The sequence below is a fragment of the Orcinus orca genome, chromosome 10 (assembly GCF_937001465.1).
Source record: "Orcinus orca chromosome 10, mOrcOrc1.1, whole genome shotgun sequence".
In the NCBI taxonomy this organism is placed as follows: Eukaryota; Metazoa; Chordata; class Mammalia; order Artiodactyla; family Delphinidae; genus Orcinus; species Orcinus orca.
Window position 1 is genome coordinate 54,056,782 of NC_064568.1, and position 23,124 is coordinate 54,079,905.

The 23,124-nt window shown below is 39.6% G+C and overlaps 1 protein-coding gene across 6 annotated transcripts in view; it reads right to left on the minus strand.

Moving 5' to 3' along the window:
• RBMS3 (RNA binding motif single stranded interacting protein 3) overlaps positions 1-23,124 on the minus strand; it is a 724,151-nt gene that overhangs the window by 14,568 nt on the left and 686,459 nt on the right. For 3 of the 6 annotated variants that reach the window (XM_049715938.1, XM_004279675.4, XM_004279673.4), the window contains 2 exons: positions 11,753-11,833; positions 8,853-8,980 (listed from right to left, as the gene is read on the minus strand). In XM_049715938.1, the coding sequence (XP_049571895.1) occupies positions 8,853-8,980; positions 11,753-11,833 (209 nt within the window). Of the gene's footprint in view, positions 1-8,848; positions 8,981-11,752; positions 11,834-23,124 lie in introns of those variants that run through there. The other 3 variants (XM_049715940.1, XM_004279674.4, XM_049715939.1) reach the window with 1 other exon arrangement.

Genomic DNA, 23,124 nt, shown 5'->3' on the forward strand with positions numbered 1-23,124 from the left:
CTCCTACCATCTCATTGTGGTTTCTTCTTTGTCTTTGGATGTAGGATAACTTTTCTGGTAGGTTCCAGCATTTTTTTGTCGATGGTTGTTCAGCAATTAGTTATGATTTTGGTGTTTTCGTAAGAAGTGAGCTCACATCCTTCTATTTCGCCATCTTGTCTCCACCTCCTCTGTTTTTTGTTTTTTAAATTTAGCTAAAAGCCTGTGTGAATCCCATCAAATAATATGGTAGTCTCTGGCACTCTGTTCCAAGCAGATTGGAAGTTTTTAAGTATGCTCAGTGAGTTAGTTAATATATGAGACGGGAACAGAGATTACAGTTAGTTAATATATGAGACGGGAACAGAGATTAGCTATGTGGGAACACAGTGAGAGACACTGGTAGGAGATGAGAGATACTATGTGGCCAGAAGCATCTGTCAAGGCTTTGTGAGTAGGTGAAACTGGCTTTGGTTGTTTCAAAGCATAATGAGGAAATAAGTGATTCAAGACCTTCCTTGTTAACAGTTTAATGATGTCTGGATAAATGAAAATGACACCTTTATTCATCCAATCAGCAATTATTGACTTGAGTGCCTACTATGAGAAAGGCAGTATTCCAGATGCTAAGGAAAGACCAATGAAAGAGGCAGATGCCTCCCCTACTCTCTTAGATTTTGCTTTCCACAAGGAGTAGACGTACAATCAATGGATCAATCAGCAAACAATCAAAAAGAAAAAGAATCTCAAAATAGAATACTTAAGTATATTCTGTAATAGAAAGTGGCTGGATAAATACCTAAGATTTGGTATCAGGGAAGGTCTCTCATGTAGGTCTGGATGTGAAAGATAATTATAAGCTAATCTTGGAAAGACTTAGAGGAAAAGCATTCTAGGTAGAGGAAACAGGAAGTTCAAAAATCTGGAGGTGGGAACCTGAGGCTGGAGTCATCTAAGGTAAATCAAATCCCATCATTCCTTCTCTTCAAGCCCTCCAAAGGTTTTGCAGCTCCCCTAGAATAAAAGTGAGAATACTTAGTCTACACAAAGCTAAGAATCCAAGGACCAAAGGCTCTATAAAAGCTGGTCTGTTCTACAACTTTCCCACCTAGTTAACCACACTCCAGCCTCAGGTTCCCATATTAGACTGAAAATCCTTGAGGGCAGGGGTATGTGTCCTAGCATAGATTCTGGCATGATTCTGGGTACTGCAAGTGAAACTGGGTCTAGGTGTAAAGGTGGATGGGGACACTCTTGCTAGAATCTATCAGAGGCAGAGATGCTCCCTCTGGGTCAGGCAGAGACCCCCCCCATCCCTGTCACATCATACAGTGACCATGAAAGGTGGGGACAACCCTGAGAAAGAAGAGAGCATCTCACTGTGGGCTTACAAGTGGAGGCAGCTAAAGCTGATTTAATCAGGCAGGGAGAAGAGGAGGTTCTGGACAGTTGCAAGGAAGGGGGTTTGTATCTTGACCATTTTCTGGAGGTGGGACTACATTTCCCTTATAGAGAAATCGACTTTACAACAGTCTTGTTTTGAGAATAAGCCACAAGCAACATCCCTAAAGTTATAAGCTACACGTTTCCCTACAGTCTTATTCTATCTTTCCTGTGTAGCGTGGAGAGTATCTCTAAAATACTTTAGCCAATTCATGCTATCTTGAATACTCCCAATTTCACAAATGGGAGCTCATTTCCAGTTTCATTATGCTAATTAACTTGGCACTGCTTTCATCAGGCAACTCGCTTCTAACAATCATTATGCTAATTGAAATATGGATAGTTTAAAATACTTGTACAAACCTCTGGCCTTTCTCATTAAATGAGAACTGACCTCCTGTGGGGTGTGAAATTCTGATTAGGGTCACTGAGTGCCCCTGAAAAGTAGTTTAACCCATCACACATACATTTAATATCATAATGTCTAGTTATATCTATACTAAAGGTATTTTAAATTAAATTACAGGGGGAGTCAAGATGGTGGAGAAGTAAGAGGACGTAAAGTTCAACTCTCCCCACAAATGCATTAAGAATACATCTACAGGGCTTCCCTGGTGGCGCAGTGGTTGAGAGACCACCTGCCGATGCAGGGGATGCGGGTTCGTGCCCCGGTCTGGGAAGATCCCACATGCCGTGGAGCGGCTGGGCCCGTGAGCCATGGCCGCTGAGCCTACGCGTCCGGAGCCTGTGCTCTGCAACGGGAGAGGCCACAACAGTGAGAGGCCCGCATACCGCAAAAAAAAAAAAAAAAAAAGAATACATCTACAAATGGAACAGTTCTCACAGAGCACCTGCTGAACACTAGCAGAGGACCTCAGACAACTAAGAGGACCAGAAAGATCCCCACATAACAGAGTAAGATAAAAGAAAGAAGAAGGGAAAAGGAAGAGGAGAAGTGGGACAGGACCTGCACCCCTTGGGGGGAGCTGAAGGACAGGAGAATTTCCCATGTCCAGGGAAGCCCCCTTACTGGTGGAGAGATCAGCTGGGACAGAGGGGAGCTTTGGGGGCTTGAAAGAGAGTGCAGCAACTGGCCTGAGGCAGGCTGGACAGAGTGAGACCTACACAGATGATCCATGCCACAGCCCTGCATGCCCAAGCCTGAGAGGTGTGTCCACTGGTGTATACAGGGGCAGGGTGCTAGAATGTTGGATTTGGAGAGCAGAGCTGTGGAAAGGACTGCTGTTGGCTGTGAGAAGACAGTCTGAGGGGATGGGAATGAGGAGCTCCACAATGGAGAACGCTCGTGAAGCAAGCCCAGATCGCCATAGAAGCGAAGTGCCGTTGTTGAGTGATGTGCAAAGGGCAGGCCACCTATGCAGCCTCTCTCCCCATGCACCAGCCCCTGCCTCCCCAGGCACTAGGAAGGGCTCCCGCTGGGGCAGGCTCTCACGGCCCTGGCTGCCGCCCACTCCACCCCCTCCTGCCAGGGTAGGCCTGTGTGCTCTGGGGCAGCTTCAGGAGCAGATGCCTGTGGGTGGCCGACAAACAGAGGTGGGGCTGAAACCATAGCTGAGCCCCAGGGGCCGTGAGAGATGGGAGAAGAGCTGAAATCTCTGTGTATTTACACTCTGCGACTGGCTTTGTAAACTCAGAACCTGCAGAACATCTGATCTGACAATGAGTGCTCCCACAGCCAAGATGGGTCAAGCTTTAGCAGCTGTGGACTTTGTGGGCAGGTACATGTGGGGGTTGGCAAGGCCAGAGTCTGAGATGCTTCCATAGTGCCCATAGCCTGTCCAGATCCATGATTACTGCAATCTTGGGACCTGACTTCAGTGGATCTGTGCTGGTGGCTTGGTGAAAACAATGCCTGAGAGACACCAGGGCCAACTGCTGGCATACCTATGGATAAGGTGGGGCTGACAGCAGTGCCAATAACAGTGTAATCTGAGTGCTCCCACAACAGGTGAAAGGTGACAAAACAGAGCACACCTACAGGTGAACAGTTCCAGAGGAGGAATACTCGGTGGCTTCACTCTCAGTGGGAATGCTCCAATCCTGTCTACATCACACCACAGATCAGAAACACAGCTAAGAAACAGATCTGGGGGCCTCTATTCCAACAACTAGGGAGCAGACCCTGATCCAAACAGAGCGGTGACAACCACAGAGCAAAGGGGAGTCCCCCCTAAATATGCAGGGCAGGCTCTGGTCACCACAACACCAGTCACACCTCCTGTATCAAGGGGATAACTACCAGCATACACTGAGAAAAGAGGTGTCAGACATCTATAATAAAAACAGCTCTCACACCAAAACATATTAAACCAATGCAGGCTACGCAGGGACATTCCCACATAAAAATAGCCCTCCAAGACAGTCTGAGCATCTGGTATCTGGAGGAAGAACCCCCCAGAGCATTTAGCCTTGACACCCAGTGGGGCTTGAGTGCAGGAGTTCTGCAAGGCTGGGGGAAACAGAAACTCCACTCCTGGAAGGCATACAGGATCCCACATGCACTGGGGCCCAGTACAAAGCAGTACCTCCATAGGAACCTGGGATAGACCTACCTAGGGGTCTTGGAGGGTCTTCTGGGGAGGCCAGGTCAGCTGTAGCTCACTGTGGGAGCACCAGTAGCAGAGGTCCCAGGTAGTACTGATCAGCGTGAGCTCTCTGGGAAGTCCCCATTATGCCACAAAGACCTGGCTTCACCCAATAGCCTGCAGGCTCCAGTGCTGTAAATCCTCAGGCCAAACAACCAACAAGATAGGAATACAGCCTCACCCATCAGAAGACAGGCTGACTAAAGACATACTGAGCTCACAGCCACCTCAAAACACAGCCCTTGACACGGCTCTGCCCACCAGAGGGACAAGTGCCAGCTCTACCCACCTGAGGGCAGGCACCAGTCCCCTCCCACCAGGATGGCTACACAAGCCCCTGGACCAGCCTCATCCACCAGGGGGCAGACAGCAGAAGCAAGAGGAACTATGATCCTGCAGCCTGTGGGAAGGAGACCACATACACAAACAGTTAGACAAATGAGATGACAGAGAAATATGTTGCAAACAAAGGAACAAGAGAAGAACCCACAAGAACAACTAAATGAAGAGGAGATAGGCAATCTCCCTGAAAAAAGTATTCAGAGTAATGATAGTAAATGATCCAAAACCTCAGAAGAAGAATGGAGGTATAGACCACGAAGATGCAAAAAATTTTCAACAGAGATAGATAGAAGATTTAAAGAACAAAGAAAAAAACAAACAGATGAACAACATAATAACTGAAATGAAAAATATACTAGAAGGAATTAATAGCAGAATAACTGAGGCAGAAGAACAGATAAGTGAACTGGAAGACAGAGTGGTGGAAATCAATGCCACAGAACAAAGAAAAAAAAAAAAGGGGACTTCCCTCATGGTGTAGTGGTTAAGAATCCACCTGCCAATGCAGGGAACACGGGTTCGAGCCCTGGTCTGGGAAGATCCCACATTCCACAGAGCAACTAAGCCCGTGCACCACAACTACTGAGCCTGTGCTCTAGAGCCTGTGAGCCACAACTACTGAGCCTGCATGCCTAGAGCCCATGCTCTGCAACAAGAGAAGCCACCACAACGAGAAGCCCGTGCACTGCAACGAATAGTAGCCCCCACTCTCTGCAACTAGAGAAAGCCCGCACAGAGCAACGAAGACCCAATGCAGCCAAAAATAAATAAATTTATATTTATTTATTTATTTATTTATTTATTTAAAAGAAGAAAAAAGAATGAAAAGCAATGATGAAAGTCTCAGAGACCTCTGGGACAATGTTAAATGCACCAACATTCACAGAAGAAGAAAAAGGGAAAGGGCTTGAGAAAATATTTGAAGATATTATAGCCAAAAATTTCCCCAACACAGGAAAGGAAAGAGTCACCCAAGTCCAGGAAATGCAGGGTACAGGATCCTGATACAGGATAAACCCAAGGAGGAACACACCGAGACACATAGTAATCAAACTAACAAAAATTAAATACAAAGAAAAATTATTAAAAGCAACAAGGGAAAACAACAAATAACATAAAAAGGAATCCTCATAAGGCTATCAGCTGATTTTTCATCAGAAACTCTGCAGGCCAAAAGGGAGTGGCATTATATATTTACAATTATGAAAGGGAAATACCTACAACCAAGAATATTCTACCCAGCAAGGCTCTTGTTCAGAATCAATGGAGAAATCCAAAGCATTACAGACAAGCAAAAGCTAAAAGAATACACAGAAATCTGTTGCATTCCTATACATTAACAATAAAAGATCAGAAAGAGAAATTAAGGAAACAATTCCATTTACCATCACACCCTAAAGAATAAACTACCTAGGAATAAACTTAACTAAGGAGGCAAAAGACCTGTACTCAATAAACTATAAGATGCTGATGAAAGAAATCAAAGATGACACAAACAGATGGAAAGATATACCATGTTCTTGGACTGGAAGAATCAATATCGTCAAAGTGACTATACTACCCAAGGCAATCTACAGATTCAATGAAATCCTTATCAAACTATCAATGGCATTTTTTACAGAAGTAGAACAAAAAAATCTTAAAAGTTGTATGAGACACAAAAGACTTTGAATAGCCAAAGCAATCTTGAGAAAGAAAAATGGAGCTGGAGGAATCAGCCTCCCTGGCTTCAGACTATGCTATCAATACAAAGCTACAAATCATCAAAACAGTATGGTACTGGCACAAAAAGAGAAATATAGAAACCCAGGCAGCTATGGTCAATCTACAACAAAGGAAGCAAGACTATACAATGGAGAAAAGACAGTCTCTTCAGTAACTGGTGCTGGGGAAACTGGACAGCTATATGTAAAAGAATAAAATAGAACATTCTTTAACACCATATACAAAAATAAATTCAAAATTGATTAAAGACCCAAATATAAGACTGTATACTATAAAACCCTTAGAGGAAAACATATGAAGAACACTCTCTGACATAAATTGCAGCAATATCTTTTCTGATCTGTCTCCTAGAGTAATGGAAATAAAAACAAATATAAGCAAATGGGACCCAATTAAACTCAAAAGCTTTTGCACAGCAAAGGAAACCATAAACAAAATGAAAAGACAATCCACACAATGGGAGAAAATATTTGCAAATGATGCAACTGACAAGGGATTTATCTACAAAATATACAAACAGCTCATGCAACTCAATATAAAAAAAAACCCAATCGAAAAATGTGCAGAAGACCTAAATACATGTTTCTTCAAAGAAGAAAAGATGCTCAACATCACTAATTATTAGCAAATCAAAACTACAATGAGATATGACCTCACACCAGTCAGAATGGCCATCATCAAAAGTCTACTAACAATAAATGCTGGAGAGGGTGTGGAGAAAAAGGGAACCCTCCTACACTGCTGGTGGGAATGTAAATTGCTAAAGCCACTATGGAAAGCAATATGGAGGTTCCTTAAAAAACCAATAGTGCTACCATATGATCCAGCAATCCCAGTCCTGAGCATATATCTGGAGAAAATGATGGTTCAAAATGATACATACAGCCCAGTGTTCATTGCAGCACTATTTCCAATAGCCAAGACATGGAAGCAACCTAAATGTCCATAAACAGATGAATGATTAAAGAAGATGATGTACATATATACAACAGAATATTACTCAGCCATTAAAGAGAATGAAATAATACCAGTTGCAGCAACATGGATGGACCTGGAGATTATCATACTAAGTGAAGTAAGACAGAGAAAGACAAATATCATATGATACGGCTTATATGTGGAATCTAAAAAAATGATACAAATGAACTTATTTACAAAACATAAACAGACTCACAGACTTAGAAAACAAACCTATGGTTACCAAAGGGGAAAAGTGGGGGGGGCAGGGCTAAATTGGGGGTTTGGGATTGACATATACACACTATTATATTTAAAATAGGTAACAAACAAGGACCTACTGTATAGCACAGGGAACTCTGCTCAATATTCTGTAATAACCTAAATGGAAAAGAATTTGAAAAAAGAATAGATACATGTATATGTATAAGTGAATCATTTTGCTGTACACCTGAAACTAACACAACATTTTTAATCAACTAAACTCCAATATAAAATAAAATTTAAAAAACTTACAAATAAAAAACAAAAATGCCTTATTCACTACAGATATTTCCTGAAAGTTATTGTGTAATAGTAATAATGATAGTAGTAGTAGTAGTAGCAGTAATGATAATAATAGTAGTAATAATAATACCTTGTATTTGTAAGGTTAAGTCATGTTCTAGCATATTTAATTTGGAGGACTGACTTTAGAAGTTAAAGCACATACTGAAGACTCCATTACCATTATCAATCTTTCAACAACAAACAAATCTCTAAATGTGTATTGAGATGAAAGAAAACTGATGATCAAGAAATGGAACAGCACTCTGCAAACAGGAAGAGTCTTTTGGAAATTTTCTATTCAGCAGGGCTTTGACTGTTACCTATAAAGTAAAATAGTTAGCATGACAAGACATCTGTATATAGACTGAACTTTTCTTAATTCCTTTGGTTTCAATCAAAACCTTTCAAATTTTAATCTCCATAATTACTCAACACAAAGCTAACTGAACTTTGCTCTCTCAGTGATTTAAGGATTTTTCAGTAGTAATTCTGACTCCCTGATTTTTGCTTTGCCACTTAATTCCTCAATAAGACTGTACTCTATGTTGTTTTATATTTAACAATACTCTTTTTCATAAACTGTTTTACTGGGTGAGTTTGAAGCACCCTTGCCAGGGGAGTGTTACTGTCTTCATTTAAGAATGAAGTCACTGAGACCAAAATGCAGACACACTATCCAGTTTCAAGTGTGAATACTGGAGGTTTTCAAAAAATATGTGTGGTAGAATTTTTTTTGGTAACAATGTCTATGATGCCCCTCTCTGTATCCAAGCCTTTTGGTAGTGAATTCCTACATTAACGCTGGGCTTGGTCACATGACTTGCGTTTGACCTATGGGACAATAGCAAATGAGTCATAAACAGAATTTAAAAAATGCTGGTCATTTGGGCATCCTCTCTTGCTGTTCTCTGAATTCTGAGACTTCCATGGGAATAAGCCTGCTAGAGGGTCAGCAATACATGGCTCATTGGTGTCCATCACTCAACCATCAGACAACTGACACCCAGAAGCAGAACTGTGAGGATGCCCAGGAGCTATGCCCAGATGCTTAAGCAAGTCCAGTCAATATCAGAAGAACCATTCACCTGAGGTCAGCCCAAATTCTAACCCACAGAATAATGAACTAAATATATGTTTGTCACTAAGTTAGGGATGGTCTGTACTGCAGCAAAAGATAGCAGATGCCACGTAAGAGAATAATGTCCAGATGGCTGACCTGGAGGGAAAGAGTTTAGTATGGCTTGAACTTACTTAGACTGTTGGTAAGAATATGCGGATGCATGCTCGTTGGATGTGTCCACTGCTATCTGCTGCTGCTGACCACTTGTGTCCTGGGATGAAGGTGCCACTGTCTGGGGAGAGGTATCAGCAACAACACCCTATGGAGGCAATAAGAACACAAAAGTCTTATTGGCTTTAGCAAAAGGGCTTCTTGCAGATGGACTGTAGGGCATACCCATCTTCCATATGGCTTGAGTAGAGCTGCACTCAGCTATATAAAGCCACAGCAAGAACCCAAAGAAAAACCACAGAGCACATTTGGATAAGGGCTGAGGAATTTACCTCAATGTGTCACCAAGAAGCCTTGCCATCAGAAGACCCTGTAGCAGTCAAATGATGAGGAAAGCATTTTGCCCATAGTTAGAACTTTTAAATCATGGTTGCATACAGCCACACTAAATAATGATTCCTTAATCAAAAAATTCATGCAGAATTCCTATAAAAACGTGTATGTTTGAGCATTTTCCTGGGAATAAAGTAGTCTACCCTATCTCTATGATCTGTCAAACCAATGGACTTTGACCTTCATAAAAATCTACATCCAAGTTTGGAATTCTTTTAAAGGACACTGTTAAGCAGTGTCTCCCTTAAGCAATTTGATTTGTTTTATTTATTTTCATTTTCCTTGATGTGAACTGGAATTCATTTAGAAGTTTCAGAAAAAGAAAGAAAGAAACAAGCATCCTTAATTTTGATTCGCTCCTCCCCTTACCATTTGAATGGCTTTTGCCAACAAGAATGGATTTCTTGAGTTGGTCATCAGATGCCAACAAGAATGGATTTCTTGAGTTGGTCATCATTCAGAATATGTTTGGTTCCGAGAGAGGTTTGGTAGTTAGTAGTCCTAAGGAGGGAATCTATCTGAATACATTCTCCTGGTTTTACTTATATTATAGCCTTGGGCTTCTGCAGGGATATAGGTTTTTGGTCAACTCCCTATCCCTAACAAAAGCTCCCTGAAATTGTTCCTCAGAATCTGAAAATTCTCCCTTTATGAATTCAATCTTTTTTTTTTTTCCCTAATATACTATTTGATGTTATGCATTTTGATGAACCTCCCACCACACTGATTTGTGTGGATACTGGTGAATTTTCAATGCGTGTTTTTACATAGAAAATGAATCAGTGCTTTCCTTTATAAGCACAAATTCAAGGCAATATATCAGGGTATACTTATATAATTCTTAGTGAAATATTTCTTTTTAAATCCCAGATTTAACTATAATTAGACTGTTCCCACTAAGCAACACTGTCAAATGTGTCTCCTTATTTTATAGTCCTCAGATAGCTCAGATTCTGTAGATAAGCACACACATTTGGTCCAGAGATAGAGAAATGTGGATATGTGGCAGAGATTTATGCTTAAAGTCACCTACAATGTCTAGATTCATAATTTTCTTATGACCTAGATGAGTTTTGATAGCTAAATATAGCAAAGAACATACATTTTAATCACATATTCTTGAAATTCTGAAAAGCCAATTAAAACTTCTTTAATACTGAAATATTCCTTGGGGACCATAGGTCTGGTCCTCCAAGAATTGGACCTCCTTGGTTTCCTAAGTGACAGGACACTGTCCTCTTAAATGTCTGTGCTTCCCAAACCCTGGTACGAGCAAATATTTGTCACACACTAAAAACAAGCAAACAAACATTTCAAAAGATCTAATTTGGTCTGTAAAGATCTCACCCAATCTCTGTGGCTCCAGAGGTTGGAAGAGTCATGGTGGTCTCCCACAATGAGTGGTACCAACATGAGTTGGTTGGCCAACTCATGGAGTAGCAATGGCATGAACTCCAGAGGAGTCCCAACTGATGGATGAAATGCACTGTGACCATAATGGCAAATGCGCATCAGGAGAAGGGGAAGGGGGGGCAAGAAACAATAATGGTTAGAACCAGAGAGAAGTATACACCTCTAAGTGTCTTACCACCATCCACATAGTCCTATGCCCCACTCCTTTCCTATGTATCTTGCTGGCTCTGTCCAGTAAAATAATGTGTAGAGGAAATGGATTCAGCCCAATGAAAAGAGAGGAGGAAGGGACAAAGCTTCCAGTAAGGAAAATATGACTTTATCTTTCACAGTATCCATAGCAATATGAGTGGTAGAAGTTTTTCTCTCTTGTCTGTAGGATGCCACAGTCCTGTCAAGGTTCATTGGCAAGAGCACTGGTTCTTCATCTTTGGTACACATTAGAATCACCTAGCATCTTTTAAAAGTCCTGGTATCCAGTCCACACCCTAGACCCCATCAGAGTCTCTGGCAATAGGACCTAGGCATCACAATTTTTTAAAGTATTAAGTTTTAAAATAATTTTGATATGCAGAAAAGTTTGACAACCAGTTCTCTAATCCAGTTCCTCTCAACTTCTAATGTGCACCTTGATCCTTAAGGGATCTTGTTAAAATGCAAACTCTGATTCAGTAAATCTGGGTGAGGTCTGAAAATATGCATTGCTAACAGGCTCTCAGGTGATACTGATAATGCTGGTCTAGGGACCACTACTGGAGAAACAAGGCATCAGAGAACTAGCTCATTCAAATAGCTGCACATGTTTGCCTTCCTCTTTCTGAGTGTTTGTGGCTAACATTTGATGAGGTAGTTATTTGATCTCTGATCTTTTCTCTAAACATAAAAATGGCACTCCTCTCAGACCTGGATACCAAATTTTGCTTATGTCATATGCAAAGCAAAACATAGGTATGTTCAAGTAAAGTACATACTTTCACAGAGTGAGTTTGCAACTTCAAATTTTCAAGTAGCACAAAAATCACAAATAAGGATTTTGGGGGTTATGGTGGACCCCAGTGCATGTGGCTGAGATTCATCTGCCCTAACCTTGTTCTGTAAGAAGAGACAGACTTACTTCAATGGAAACAGCTGTCGGAGGCACAGGCGTGTACTGGGGAATGTAGGTCCCTTGCATAGGAGCGGCGGCAGTCATATACTAGAGGGAATCAAAGAAAAATGCAGGTGAACTTGGGCGTGCAACCAGTGAGAAAAGTGATATCACATAAGACTGCTTTCGATGTGTGGCCCCAATGCATGATGAAACTTAAACTTTATTTTGACCAAAAATATTGCAGTTCCTATCAGCATAGAATAGTCATTGCTTACTGATTCAGTACCAACAGCAGCCCACCTCCCCGATGTCAGTAAAAGTTAATTCACCCCATCCCCTCACTTTGTCCGTTTGAATATTCTACATCAGCTCCCAAACATTTCACTTTCACATCTAAAACACAAATGCCAGGAGGGCAGGGATGACGTCTGTTTTTTTCTCCATTTTATTGCTAGCACATAGTAGGCTCTCAACAGATTATTTGTTGAATGAATGAATCATTATATTGTGAATAATAATTTCTTTTCTAACGTAAAAGAGAGGAATAATGTAAGAAATACTTATCTAGCAACAATCAGAATAGGTAAATGTTATCATTTTTGTCATTTGATCACTTTTTTATATATGAAGGAAATAGTGTTCCAGATAATGTTGAAGTTGCTTTTCTTCCTTCCCCCTATTCCATGTTCATTTCACTGTATTTCCTTTTCCACTCCTTTAATTCTCCAAATTTTCTTCATCCAGATGAACAATACAACAGTCCAATCATTCTTCACTACATTGTAGTAGTCAGTAAAATATGTGTTGGGGATAACATGTATTTTGGCAACGAAAAACGGAAGCCCCAGAAAAATTATATGCCCACCACCATAAGCAAAAAGCATGACCCATATTCCTGTTTGTAATACACATACCCCCTGAAAAGTCAAAGTTCTACTCTTTGAGAATGGAATCTTCTATGAAATCAACTATATTTCTGAGTTTCTAAACTTGAACATCACAAAATTTCAGAACCAGAACCATCTAATGAAAACAAGGTTTCTCAATACACAAAGCTTTAGAGGAACACTTTTTATGGAAAACTACAAGCCCATGATTTTGTATTCTTCTAAATTTGCTGAGTTCATGTATTAAGGCCATGCATAAATAGGCAAAACCTAAATTACAATGTTGTGCATTGATCGGTACTTTCAGTATCCAAGAGGCATGATAATTCTGAATCGAGGGAAATATCTGAATGGAGATTGGTTCATCAGATGTTGTTGTTGTTGTTTACTATTCATAGAGAAATATAGCAATAAAGCAACTCTGGGATAAGTGCTTCTCCATCCTAAACTAAGCACTGTCTTACTACATCTATTTGCTAAAAACAGAGACAGCCTTAGTGAAACAACACGAAATCAAACAAACCAAACCGCTGCCTGTAATCCATGTGTTACTGCTGATAACAACTGTGTGCAATTCCTATGTGTACAAAAACAGCCTTGTAATGTGTACCAAGGGCAGTTGTTTGCAAGGATTGGGGGTATTACTAACTTAGCTTCATAGTTGAAAATTAGCAGAGGTTTCTGTGCCCCATCCTCTGTGTTCCCAGAGTGTTCATCACTCTTCTATTAAAATTGTCCAGACTCTCATCTCTCTAAAGGCATGGACCAAGTGTTACATGTCTCTGCATCTTCCAACACTCCACACAATGCCTGGTACCTGGTAAATAATTGTTCAATGGCTGAATAAAAGGACACAAGAAGAAAGCCTTCCATTTCCAATTACAAATCTTGTATGCCTCTTAGCTGTCAATAATTCTGAGTTCTCTATAGATATCAATTTCCCCACCCCTATAAAGTGTTTGTATAACCTTTAAACAAATACTTTAGCCCCCTCTGCTCATCATTACCCTGTGTCCTTAAGCAGACAATGATTATTCAGGTATCCAACTGCTATCAATTTTTCAAATAAGTACAGAACTCTGGAGTCACATTTCAGCAAATATTATTTCATATCTAGTACCCATGGCAGGTGTCTGCTTTGCCAACAAAATTGCTCTACAAAGCATATTGGAGATAACAGTTTCTTGGCCATTTCAGACAGGTCATATAGGTTTTAAACATCCCTTAATTTAGTATTCCCTACAATGTATTTTTTAAAAATGTTAGCTCAACTGAGAAAAAAGCTTTCTGTGTTCCAGAGCAATGCTGCACAATGTATCCTCTTTGCTATAGAGATAGAATTTTAAAACTCTGAGAAATCAGGTTTTACAGAAGCCTATTTAAAGGAGATTTTAAATCAGTGTTTCTAAAACTGTTTTTGGTAGCACCTACTGATTTTGCTTAAAACTAGTACTCTCAAGAATATACTTTGAAAAAGGTTTCTTTAATTGAATATCAAAAATCCTAGTAGATCTGTAGCAAGTGGGAATGTGTCTTCACCAACAGAGTTAATGCTCTTGTGGCTCACGTTCTCCCCTTTGGTCATGGTTTTTCAAGATGTATAATACACCAGTAACAGGATGCTCCGTCACTGATCTGAGTATTTTCTATTCCTGAGTTAGTAATTTCAAACTTTGCAATTGTCATCAGTGAGTGTGCGTGTCCTTCCTCGACATAAGACAATGTCACTGGACATGGCTCGACCCACCCCTGCTCCATGGTCTGCATCGCTAAGGAGACCTTTCTGTGAACTAGATTTAGGGACGTGGGCTGGGGCCACACATAGCACCGTTCACGACTTCTCATGAGAATCCACCTCAGTTTTAGACCTCCCTTGTCAAACTAGAGTTCTCAAGCAGTGTAGTTAATGAAAAGCATTTTGTGTCATTCTTAGCTAAGCTTCTTGAAATGACTCTGAGTTATTCAAAACCCCATCTGTGTTCTGTTCAGTAAAATCAGTAAATCTTCATACCTTCTGTGGCATTCAATGAAGTTGTGAAAGTGGCCCAAACTGAACTGCTTATAGCATAAATTCAGAGTTATCTCTTCAGAACAATGCTGTGAGTTAGGCAATATGGCTCACGCATTTTACAGACTGAGAAACTGAGATATACTGGAATAACTCCAGTTCTGTTGACACAAGATTCAGTCTACTTCAGTACCCTTGAAATAAAATAACTAAGGTCCTAAGAGCTTTTATGATCATTACCATGCAAAATAATATCAACTTTTAAAAAAATAATAGACTTTAATAATTGGAGTTTCAATTAAATATAGGATAATAATGCCTTGGTTTAAACATTTTATTGTCATTTAATTTCCATAGATTTTAAAATTTTCACTATATACTCAGAATACCTCATTTTCTTCTGGAAAGGCTACCCCTTGTGTTTAACTTATTTTATAATTTAACTTTATGCTACTCTTCAGAACTAATGGAGATTTTATAGTATAAATGAGATCAGCTCAGTTCAATGTGTTGTGTATGTGTATTTTTTAATTAAAAAAAAAAAACGCCCTTCTGGCTGCTCTTCTTTTTTTTTTTTTTTTTTTGGTGTCACAGAAAATCTAATAGAGCTGGAGAATGTTGTTTCAAAATTAGGGATAGGCTTATTTTAAACAAGTCAATGCTATGGTGTTTTATACCCCGTAAGGTTATTATCTCTCGATAAACGTTTGCAATGAAACTTTTCTGTGGTAGACATATATTTTCTAGGGTAAAGCCTCAAGAAGTGACAGCCTTGTAAAATAACGCACAAGAACTTACAAGAAATGGCTACAGCTATGTGTAAGATCAACTCTCAGCTTTAGGTAACTGGTGACAAATAACTCTGAACTTTCTCTAAGCATACAGTATGATTTCCTTAAGAGCAAAGACAAACTACAGTCAGACTTAATAATGCAGGCTGTACAAACATGGTTTAGATCTCAGTGCCTAAGATTGCTTTCTTTTCATCCAGCTAATAAATGACAAAAACCTAAAGAAGGACCTGTGATATAAAAAAAATCTGCCCTTTGAGTTGATAAATTTCTGTGAATTACTTATTAAAAGCAAAATAAGAATGGATTTCTATCCTTTAAGCTAATTTATTTTACTGGTTTTTCTCAAAAGCTAGAAAATGTCTTCCATAATTCTTTCATGAGTACACATTATTTTGCATTGTGGGGGGATATAATGGCTGATGGGACCCATATTACAATAAGATGATGTAGATAAAATGGATAAATCCGTATAATATTTCCCCGTTGGTGGCAGCTTAAAGTTTTGATATTCATGGATAAGTTTTCTTTTTTGGTAAACAATTCAATGATTTTTACATATTCTGAAAGCACTGGATTTTCACATAGAAGTATGTAGGAGACGCAGATAGCCATTTTCAAACCCACAGAATAAATTCCAGACTCCATCACTTCTTCCAAGAAGTCTAGACACTGCATCACCAAGACAGTTACATGAAGAGAGAAAAAAAATGGTGAAGTTGGAGAGGAATTGTGTTTTTCTCTATTTAATTTAGAACAAACTGTTTCTGTTACTGTGGACTCATTGATTATTTCTGAAGAAACAGAAAGTGAAAACTCCAAATTTTTAGTTCCTGATTTACTTTCTCTTCCCCCACCAAAGCAAAACAAATAAAAAACGTTTTATATATTTCCCTTGAGCAAACTTTTCCTTTTATTTATCTGTAGAGCAAAGGAGTGGCAAGGAAATCCCCACATTTCAATTCTTGGAATTTCGTAAAATAAAATAATTGATCAAACTTGTTCATTTGGAGTTATTGTTATACTACGTAGGTTTTAAATTGGTGCGTCTAGTCCTTGCTATAACATTCAAAAATCGGTTTAACAAATTTCAGCAAGAGTAGTTGTCCAGGTCCTGTCAAACCCAGAAAGTCACTGAGAAGGATATAGGAAAGGAAGTTGAGCAGAGGAAGCAGAAATTGTGCTGGATGATGCTAATAGCATGCAGTGTGGATTACTATGAGTTCCATCTAATACAAAGTTTCCTTTCATAAAGGAAGCTTGTGGGTATAGGGAACAACCTGAATTATGATTCATCAGTATCTGGTAAGCGGCTCAGGAGGAGGCCACAGAGTTACCTTAGGTAGAGGTATTCTGGGGTTTTGAGGATTCTATTTCTTGGATTTGCAAAATTCTGTCATCTCAGAGCTAGGGAGAGGTTGGTGTACTTGGGGTGGCAAATTAGTATCACTTCACATGTTTACATTGGCTAAGTAGTAACAGCTGCCTGGAGTATAATTCTAAGAATGCCTTCTAAGTCTCCATGTCACTCAGTGGATGAGAGACCATCCACAGAGAAGAATAGAGCTGAAGAGGGTCTCGTTGAAAGGAAAGAGTGCCCCCACTAGGGCACTAGGGCTGAACTTCTACTTGGACCTCTACTGCTCAGTTCTTCCTATATTCTTCCACTCCTGCCAATGAAATGTTGGAGAGTAAGTGGATACCCCCATAATAGTAATATTGTAGGCTTTCATAATGTTTTATGTTAGTGCTAATTTATGGCCTATTTACTTTTTAAGGTACTAATGCAGAAATAACAAAGTAGACATCTATGAGTGATGAAATAATTATCCCTAAAGTGTAGGTAGATGTGAATATAGATAGCAGCATAGACTTCACCTACTAGAGTAAAAGCACCTGAAAAGGGAAGAAGACCAGTTAGTAGGCTTGATAGAAAGGGGAGCCCAGAATTTTTAGGAGTATGTAGCCTATGTTATCCTATACAGCTCACCAGAATAGTGCTAAACATAGCTCAGAGAGGTGTGCATTAAACTGTTAAAAAAAAATACAGACTGTCGTCATTATATTCGGGGTTGAGGCCTATTTGTTGCTGCCATACAGCAAAGAGAGGAACAAAGAAGAATCTTGGAGGTTGATCTTAGACTGGAAATTTACAAAACCTCACCCACTGCAATATAGGGAGAAGTTGTCATTCCCACAGGATCACAGTCTATGGAATCCTTCAACTGTGCAGAAAAAGCAATTTTCACGAATGTATGGGAAAAAACCAAAGCCCATTAAGTTTGAGCATGTGCACAGATCACGTGGTAGCAATAAAAATAAAACATAATACTATGGAAATTTAGCTGATTAAGAATCTATTTCAGGGCTTCCCTGGTAGTGCAGTGGTTAAGAATCTGCCTACCAATGCAAGGGACACAGGTTGGTGCCCTGGCCCGGGAAGATCCCACATGCCACGGAACAACTAAGCCCGTGTGCCACAACTACTGAGCCTGAGCGCTAGAGCCCGCAAGCCACAACTACTGAGCACACGTGCCACAACTACTGAAGCCTACACACCTACAGCCCGTGCTCTGCAGCAAGAGAAGCCACGACAATGAGAAGCCCGTGCACCGCAATGAAGAGTAGCCCCCACTCACCGCAACTAGAGAAAGCCCGCACACAGCAATGAAGATCCAACACAGCCAATAAGTAAATAATAATAATAATAAAAAGGAACTATGTCTTAAAATTTGAACTTGAAACAACTCCATATAGAAATCATGAATTCCTTCCTACCCTCTCCTCAATTTTTCTGTGATGGGTAACATGAAATACAGAGAAAGATAAGAGAGATTCCATGAACCACAAAGACCACTCAGGAGATAAAAGTAAGTCAGATAAAACTAGGAATTAGAATGGAGGCAACTATGAAAGCATATTCCCAGTGGAGTAGCAGGAATTAAAGACTCCTTGGGCTTAGTAGAGAGGGGAGGTAAGTAGAAAAGATAGTAAAAGAATATTATGAGTAAAATTATGTCAATACATTTGACAACTTAGATAAAATACACAAATTTGCTGAATAGCAAAATTTAGTAAAATGGATGCAAAAAGAGATAAAAAATCTGTATAGGGCTTCCCTGGTGGCGCAGTGGTTGAGAGCCCGCCTGCCGATGCAAGGGACATGGGTTCGTGCCCCGGTCCGGGAAGATCCCACATGCTGCGGAGTGGCTACGCCCGTGAGCCATGGCTGCTGAGCCTGCGCGTCCGGAGCCTGTGCTCTGCAACAGGAGAGGCCACGACAGTGAGAGGCCCGCGTACCGCAAAAAAAAAAAAAAAAAAAAAAAAAAAAAAAAAAAATCTGCATAGTCTATATTTACTAAAAAAAATAAATTCAGAATCCAAAACCTTCCCAAAATAAAATCTTCAGCTTCAACTGGCTTCTCTGGTGAATTTTCCAAACATTTAAGGAGTAAATAATAGCAATCTTGTATACATTCTTCCAGAGAGTACTAAAGAAGGAACACTTCTCAACTCATCTTATGAAGTAGCATATTCTTTATATCAAAATTTGAAAGGGACATTACGAGAAGAGAAAACTACAAAAACGACAGCCCAATGTCTTTCATGAATATTTATAAAAGCTTCCTAAATAGTGTAGGAAATAAAATTTATCAACTCAGTGAGATATATATATATATTATAATATTATATATAAATATATAATAATAATATATAATATATATAATGTTCAAGTAGAATTTATTTCAGGATTGCAAGGTAGGTTTAATATTTGAAAGTCAATCAACATAATTCACCATAAAGAAAATTATATGATCATTGTAATGACTTAAAATATCTTTTATAAAATCTAACGTCTGCATATGAGGAAATGTCTTGGCACACTAGGAGTAGATGGAAACTAGGAATAGAAGTCTGTAAACAAAAAATTTACAGCTAACCTCACAGTTAATGGTGACACACTGAATGCTTTCTATTTGAATTTTGGAATAAGATAAAGATGTTCAGTATCATCTCTTCTAACATTGTTTAGAGATTCTAGGCAGTGCACTAAGACAAGAAAAAGAAATGGAAGGCATAAAGAGAAAAGATCACCAGAAGTGAGAAATTAAGGAAACTGAGAGGTGACAGTGCTCTACTGTAAAATTCCAATAATTAGCAACATTCAGTAAAACTGTATTGAGCCCCTAGTATGTGCCAAATACTAAGTAAACATAAACTACAGTCTTAAAGCATGGGTTAGGCAATAGGACCTGATAGAGCCCAGAAAAAACAGATTTCATTACCAACCCACTGGATGTCCTGGATAGTTCCTTTCTCCTTTATTATCTGACATATATAAAGCTATTTAATTTTATATATTATTCATTATTGCCAATTTTACATTTACCACAGTATCCAGGAACAGATTAAGTTGGTCTACTGTATTATTACTTTCTTGTTAGTCTTCCCTTGTTGTATTTAAATTTCCTGTCTGTTTATACCATCCTTTTTGTTTCTTAACATTCTCTATTATTTTTGCTTATTATTATTGCAAAGAATTAAGAGTCTCTGTAAAGTAATGACCTCTTCAAATGAGAGAGGCTGTTGAGGTCAAATCAACATTTACTTAAATCTGCCTCTAAATCTGCAAGCTTCAAGAAGAAAAAATCACTTTAACAAATGACCTGACTGACCTATTACCTGGATAGCACTTTCAGAAACTTACATGAACACACAGGCCAACAACTAACACCCTCAGCCTCTCAAGGCTCGCTTGATCTTTCCTCTAGGAAACAGAGTTTTCTTCTTCGTTTTGGAAATGAAAGAATGGAGGGATTTTGTCAAGAAGATAGACAAGTCCTCAATGTGCCTCAAAGCTTTGTTGTTTTCTACTTAAGTCTGTGACTAAAGCATTAAATTGGGCTAGGTGAGGACACTTCAGACAAACTGAAAAAGCACTCATTCAGGCTGACATACACACAGTAAATTCCATTTCCACACAAAAGATTTCCTCTCAAGCATCTCAGACCCACTCTTCATAAATTCTAGCCATTCCAGTGAACTAGAGTAGACAATAAAAGTCAACAAGAGGAAATGTTGAGGGTGCCCTTTAAATTGTCCTTTAAAACAAAGTTCAGTCTCTACAAGAGTCAACAAACATATAGTTTTTGTGTGCGTTTGGTTTTGAGTCAAGAGACTTTCAGGTGTGGAAACTGACCTCGACTAGATAGAATATTCACATTAGAGACTGATCTAAGATGGGTGGGGAACAAGTGAAGGTAAGAAGGAAGTGGGGAGAAGCAGGGAAGATGGGGTAATGTTCTAAATAAGGAGGAAAAAAATATAAAGCAACAACAAGTTGAAAACTGCAAAAGTAGAGCATAAAGCTATTTGAGAAAAGTAATTCTGGGAACTGTACATATTTAGGGGGAAAAAAACCAGATTGGAACAATATTACCCTATCCATGTGAGCATATATAACTTTGACAACACAAAAGCATAATAGAGGAGTTTCTGCTGAGCTACAGATATTACCATTCTTGCCTCCAAGGATGTGTTCAAAGTAAAGAGTTAAGGGCAAGGGATAGGAGGACCAGCAGGAAAGAGACCTTCTGGTACCAGAGTCCAGATTCCACTTTTTGCCACAAAAATTGAAGAAAAACTTGTTTGATAACAGCTGTCAAACAATGGATAGACAAAGGACATCATCTTGGGGTAAATTTCAACCCACTCCCATTGAGGTCTTAAGAATCACCGTGAACTGCACCATCTCACATATGTTCAGCTTTACCCCAGTCCACCTGCTCGCAGACTTGAGTTGTTCAGCATGATGGTTAAGAAAAATCTCAATTTGTAGCTATAAATCTCTTAGTGCGTTGTAAAATGGAGTCAAATATTCATACTCGAAAGCTTTTTTTTTGAGACATATTAGTCAAATAATGCATACAAGGTTCTTAGCATAGAGCTGGGTATATACTAACAACCTAATAGATAGGAACAGTCATTACTATTGGTTTTATTGATTGATTGATTGATTGATTGATTGCGGTACACGGGCCTCTCACTGTTGTGGCCTCTCCCGTTGTGGACCACAGGCTCCGGACGCGCAGGCTCAGCGGCCATGGCTCACGGGCCCAGCTGCTCTGCGGCATGTGGGATCTTCCCGGACTGGGGCACGAACCCACGTCCCCTGCACCGGCAGGCGGACTCTCAACCACTGCGCCACCAGGGAAGCCCCTGGTTTTATTTTTATTGATTTTATTATTATGACAAGATGGAAATGTCATTATCTTCATAGTTTGGCAGGATCAGAAATCAGCTTAGGCAGGAAATGTTCATTTCTTTCTCTTGGAAATTACATTGATGAGATACTTGGTATCAACAGAGGCTCCTAAGGCATGGGTGACAGACACTTAACGTACATGAAGAGACAGTTATAAATGGAGGGAACTTGTGTTTCTGAGAAAGAGGGAGAGGGAGGAAGCCTGGAGAAGCTAGAGGAAAGTGGGAGGAGAGAGGTGGCCAGGAGCACGTGGAGGGGAAGGGCTGGTGGAATCCCATGGTGGGGCAGGGGGGCACTGAAGGGCATTTTCAGCACAGGGATGAATCTTTATATTCAGTCTGAAATTGCTTACATGTCCATTACATGTCCATTACTGAACATGACTCAAGCCTTCCCTAATGTTATTCTGAGTAGGATTTTGGGGGGAAAACTGGAAAGAGGGTGAATTTTACATCTGAATCAGTGTGGAGTAGACAGAGCAGACACAGGTGACTATATGGTCTCAAAAATGTAAATACATAATTCAGAAAGCCTTGGACTTCTAAAGGGCATGGAATTGGGGGTTCCAGACAATCTTATCTGGTTTCATAGTATTTCAGGATCCAGTGACATCTGGGTTACATTCTTAAACAGAGAAAATAGACTTGGATACAGTTGACTCAAAAAGACTGAAAAGTTGCCCCAAATCTTAGTATTTTCTATCTACTGGAGAAATAATTGAGAGAAGCATCTAAGAAGCAGTTCCAAAAAGAAATAAAAGCAATGGTTATTAAAAAATATAAACAGGAAGACTAGAAGTGCACTTTTTAGGGTGGTGGTATAGAAGTTAGGCAGTAAAGGTCAAACAGAAAGAAAAATCATTATAGATACAGACTATTCTTAATTTCATTTCCGTATTTTCCTTGGCCTGGTCCTACCATCTGACCTTGATTTCTATATCCCAGGAGACGTTAGCTTCTGTTTAGGGCCTGGGAACACTCCTTCACAAACTCACAGGCTACTATGGACACTGTTTTCCTAGAATGTTAACTATAGATTTTTCTGGAGTTTAGGTCCTGTTTTTCTTTCTCATGACCAAGGCACTGTGTTTCCCACATTTCATTAAAAAATATTTATGAAAGCCAACTATGTTTAAGATGTTATGAGTCTTATTTCTCCAAAGAAGACATACAGATTAGGCACATGAAAAGATGCTCAACATTGCTAATTGTTAGGGAAATGAAAATCAAAACTACAGTGAGGTACCACCTCACACCAGTCAGAATGGCCATCATTAAAAAGTGTACAAATAAGAAATGCTGGAGAGGGTGTGGAGAAAAGGGAACCCTCCTACACTGTTGGTGGGAATGTAAGTTGGTGCAGCCACTGTGGAAAACAGTGAGGAGGTTCCTCAGAAAACTAAAAATAGAATTACCATATGATCCAACAATCCCACTCCTGGGTAT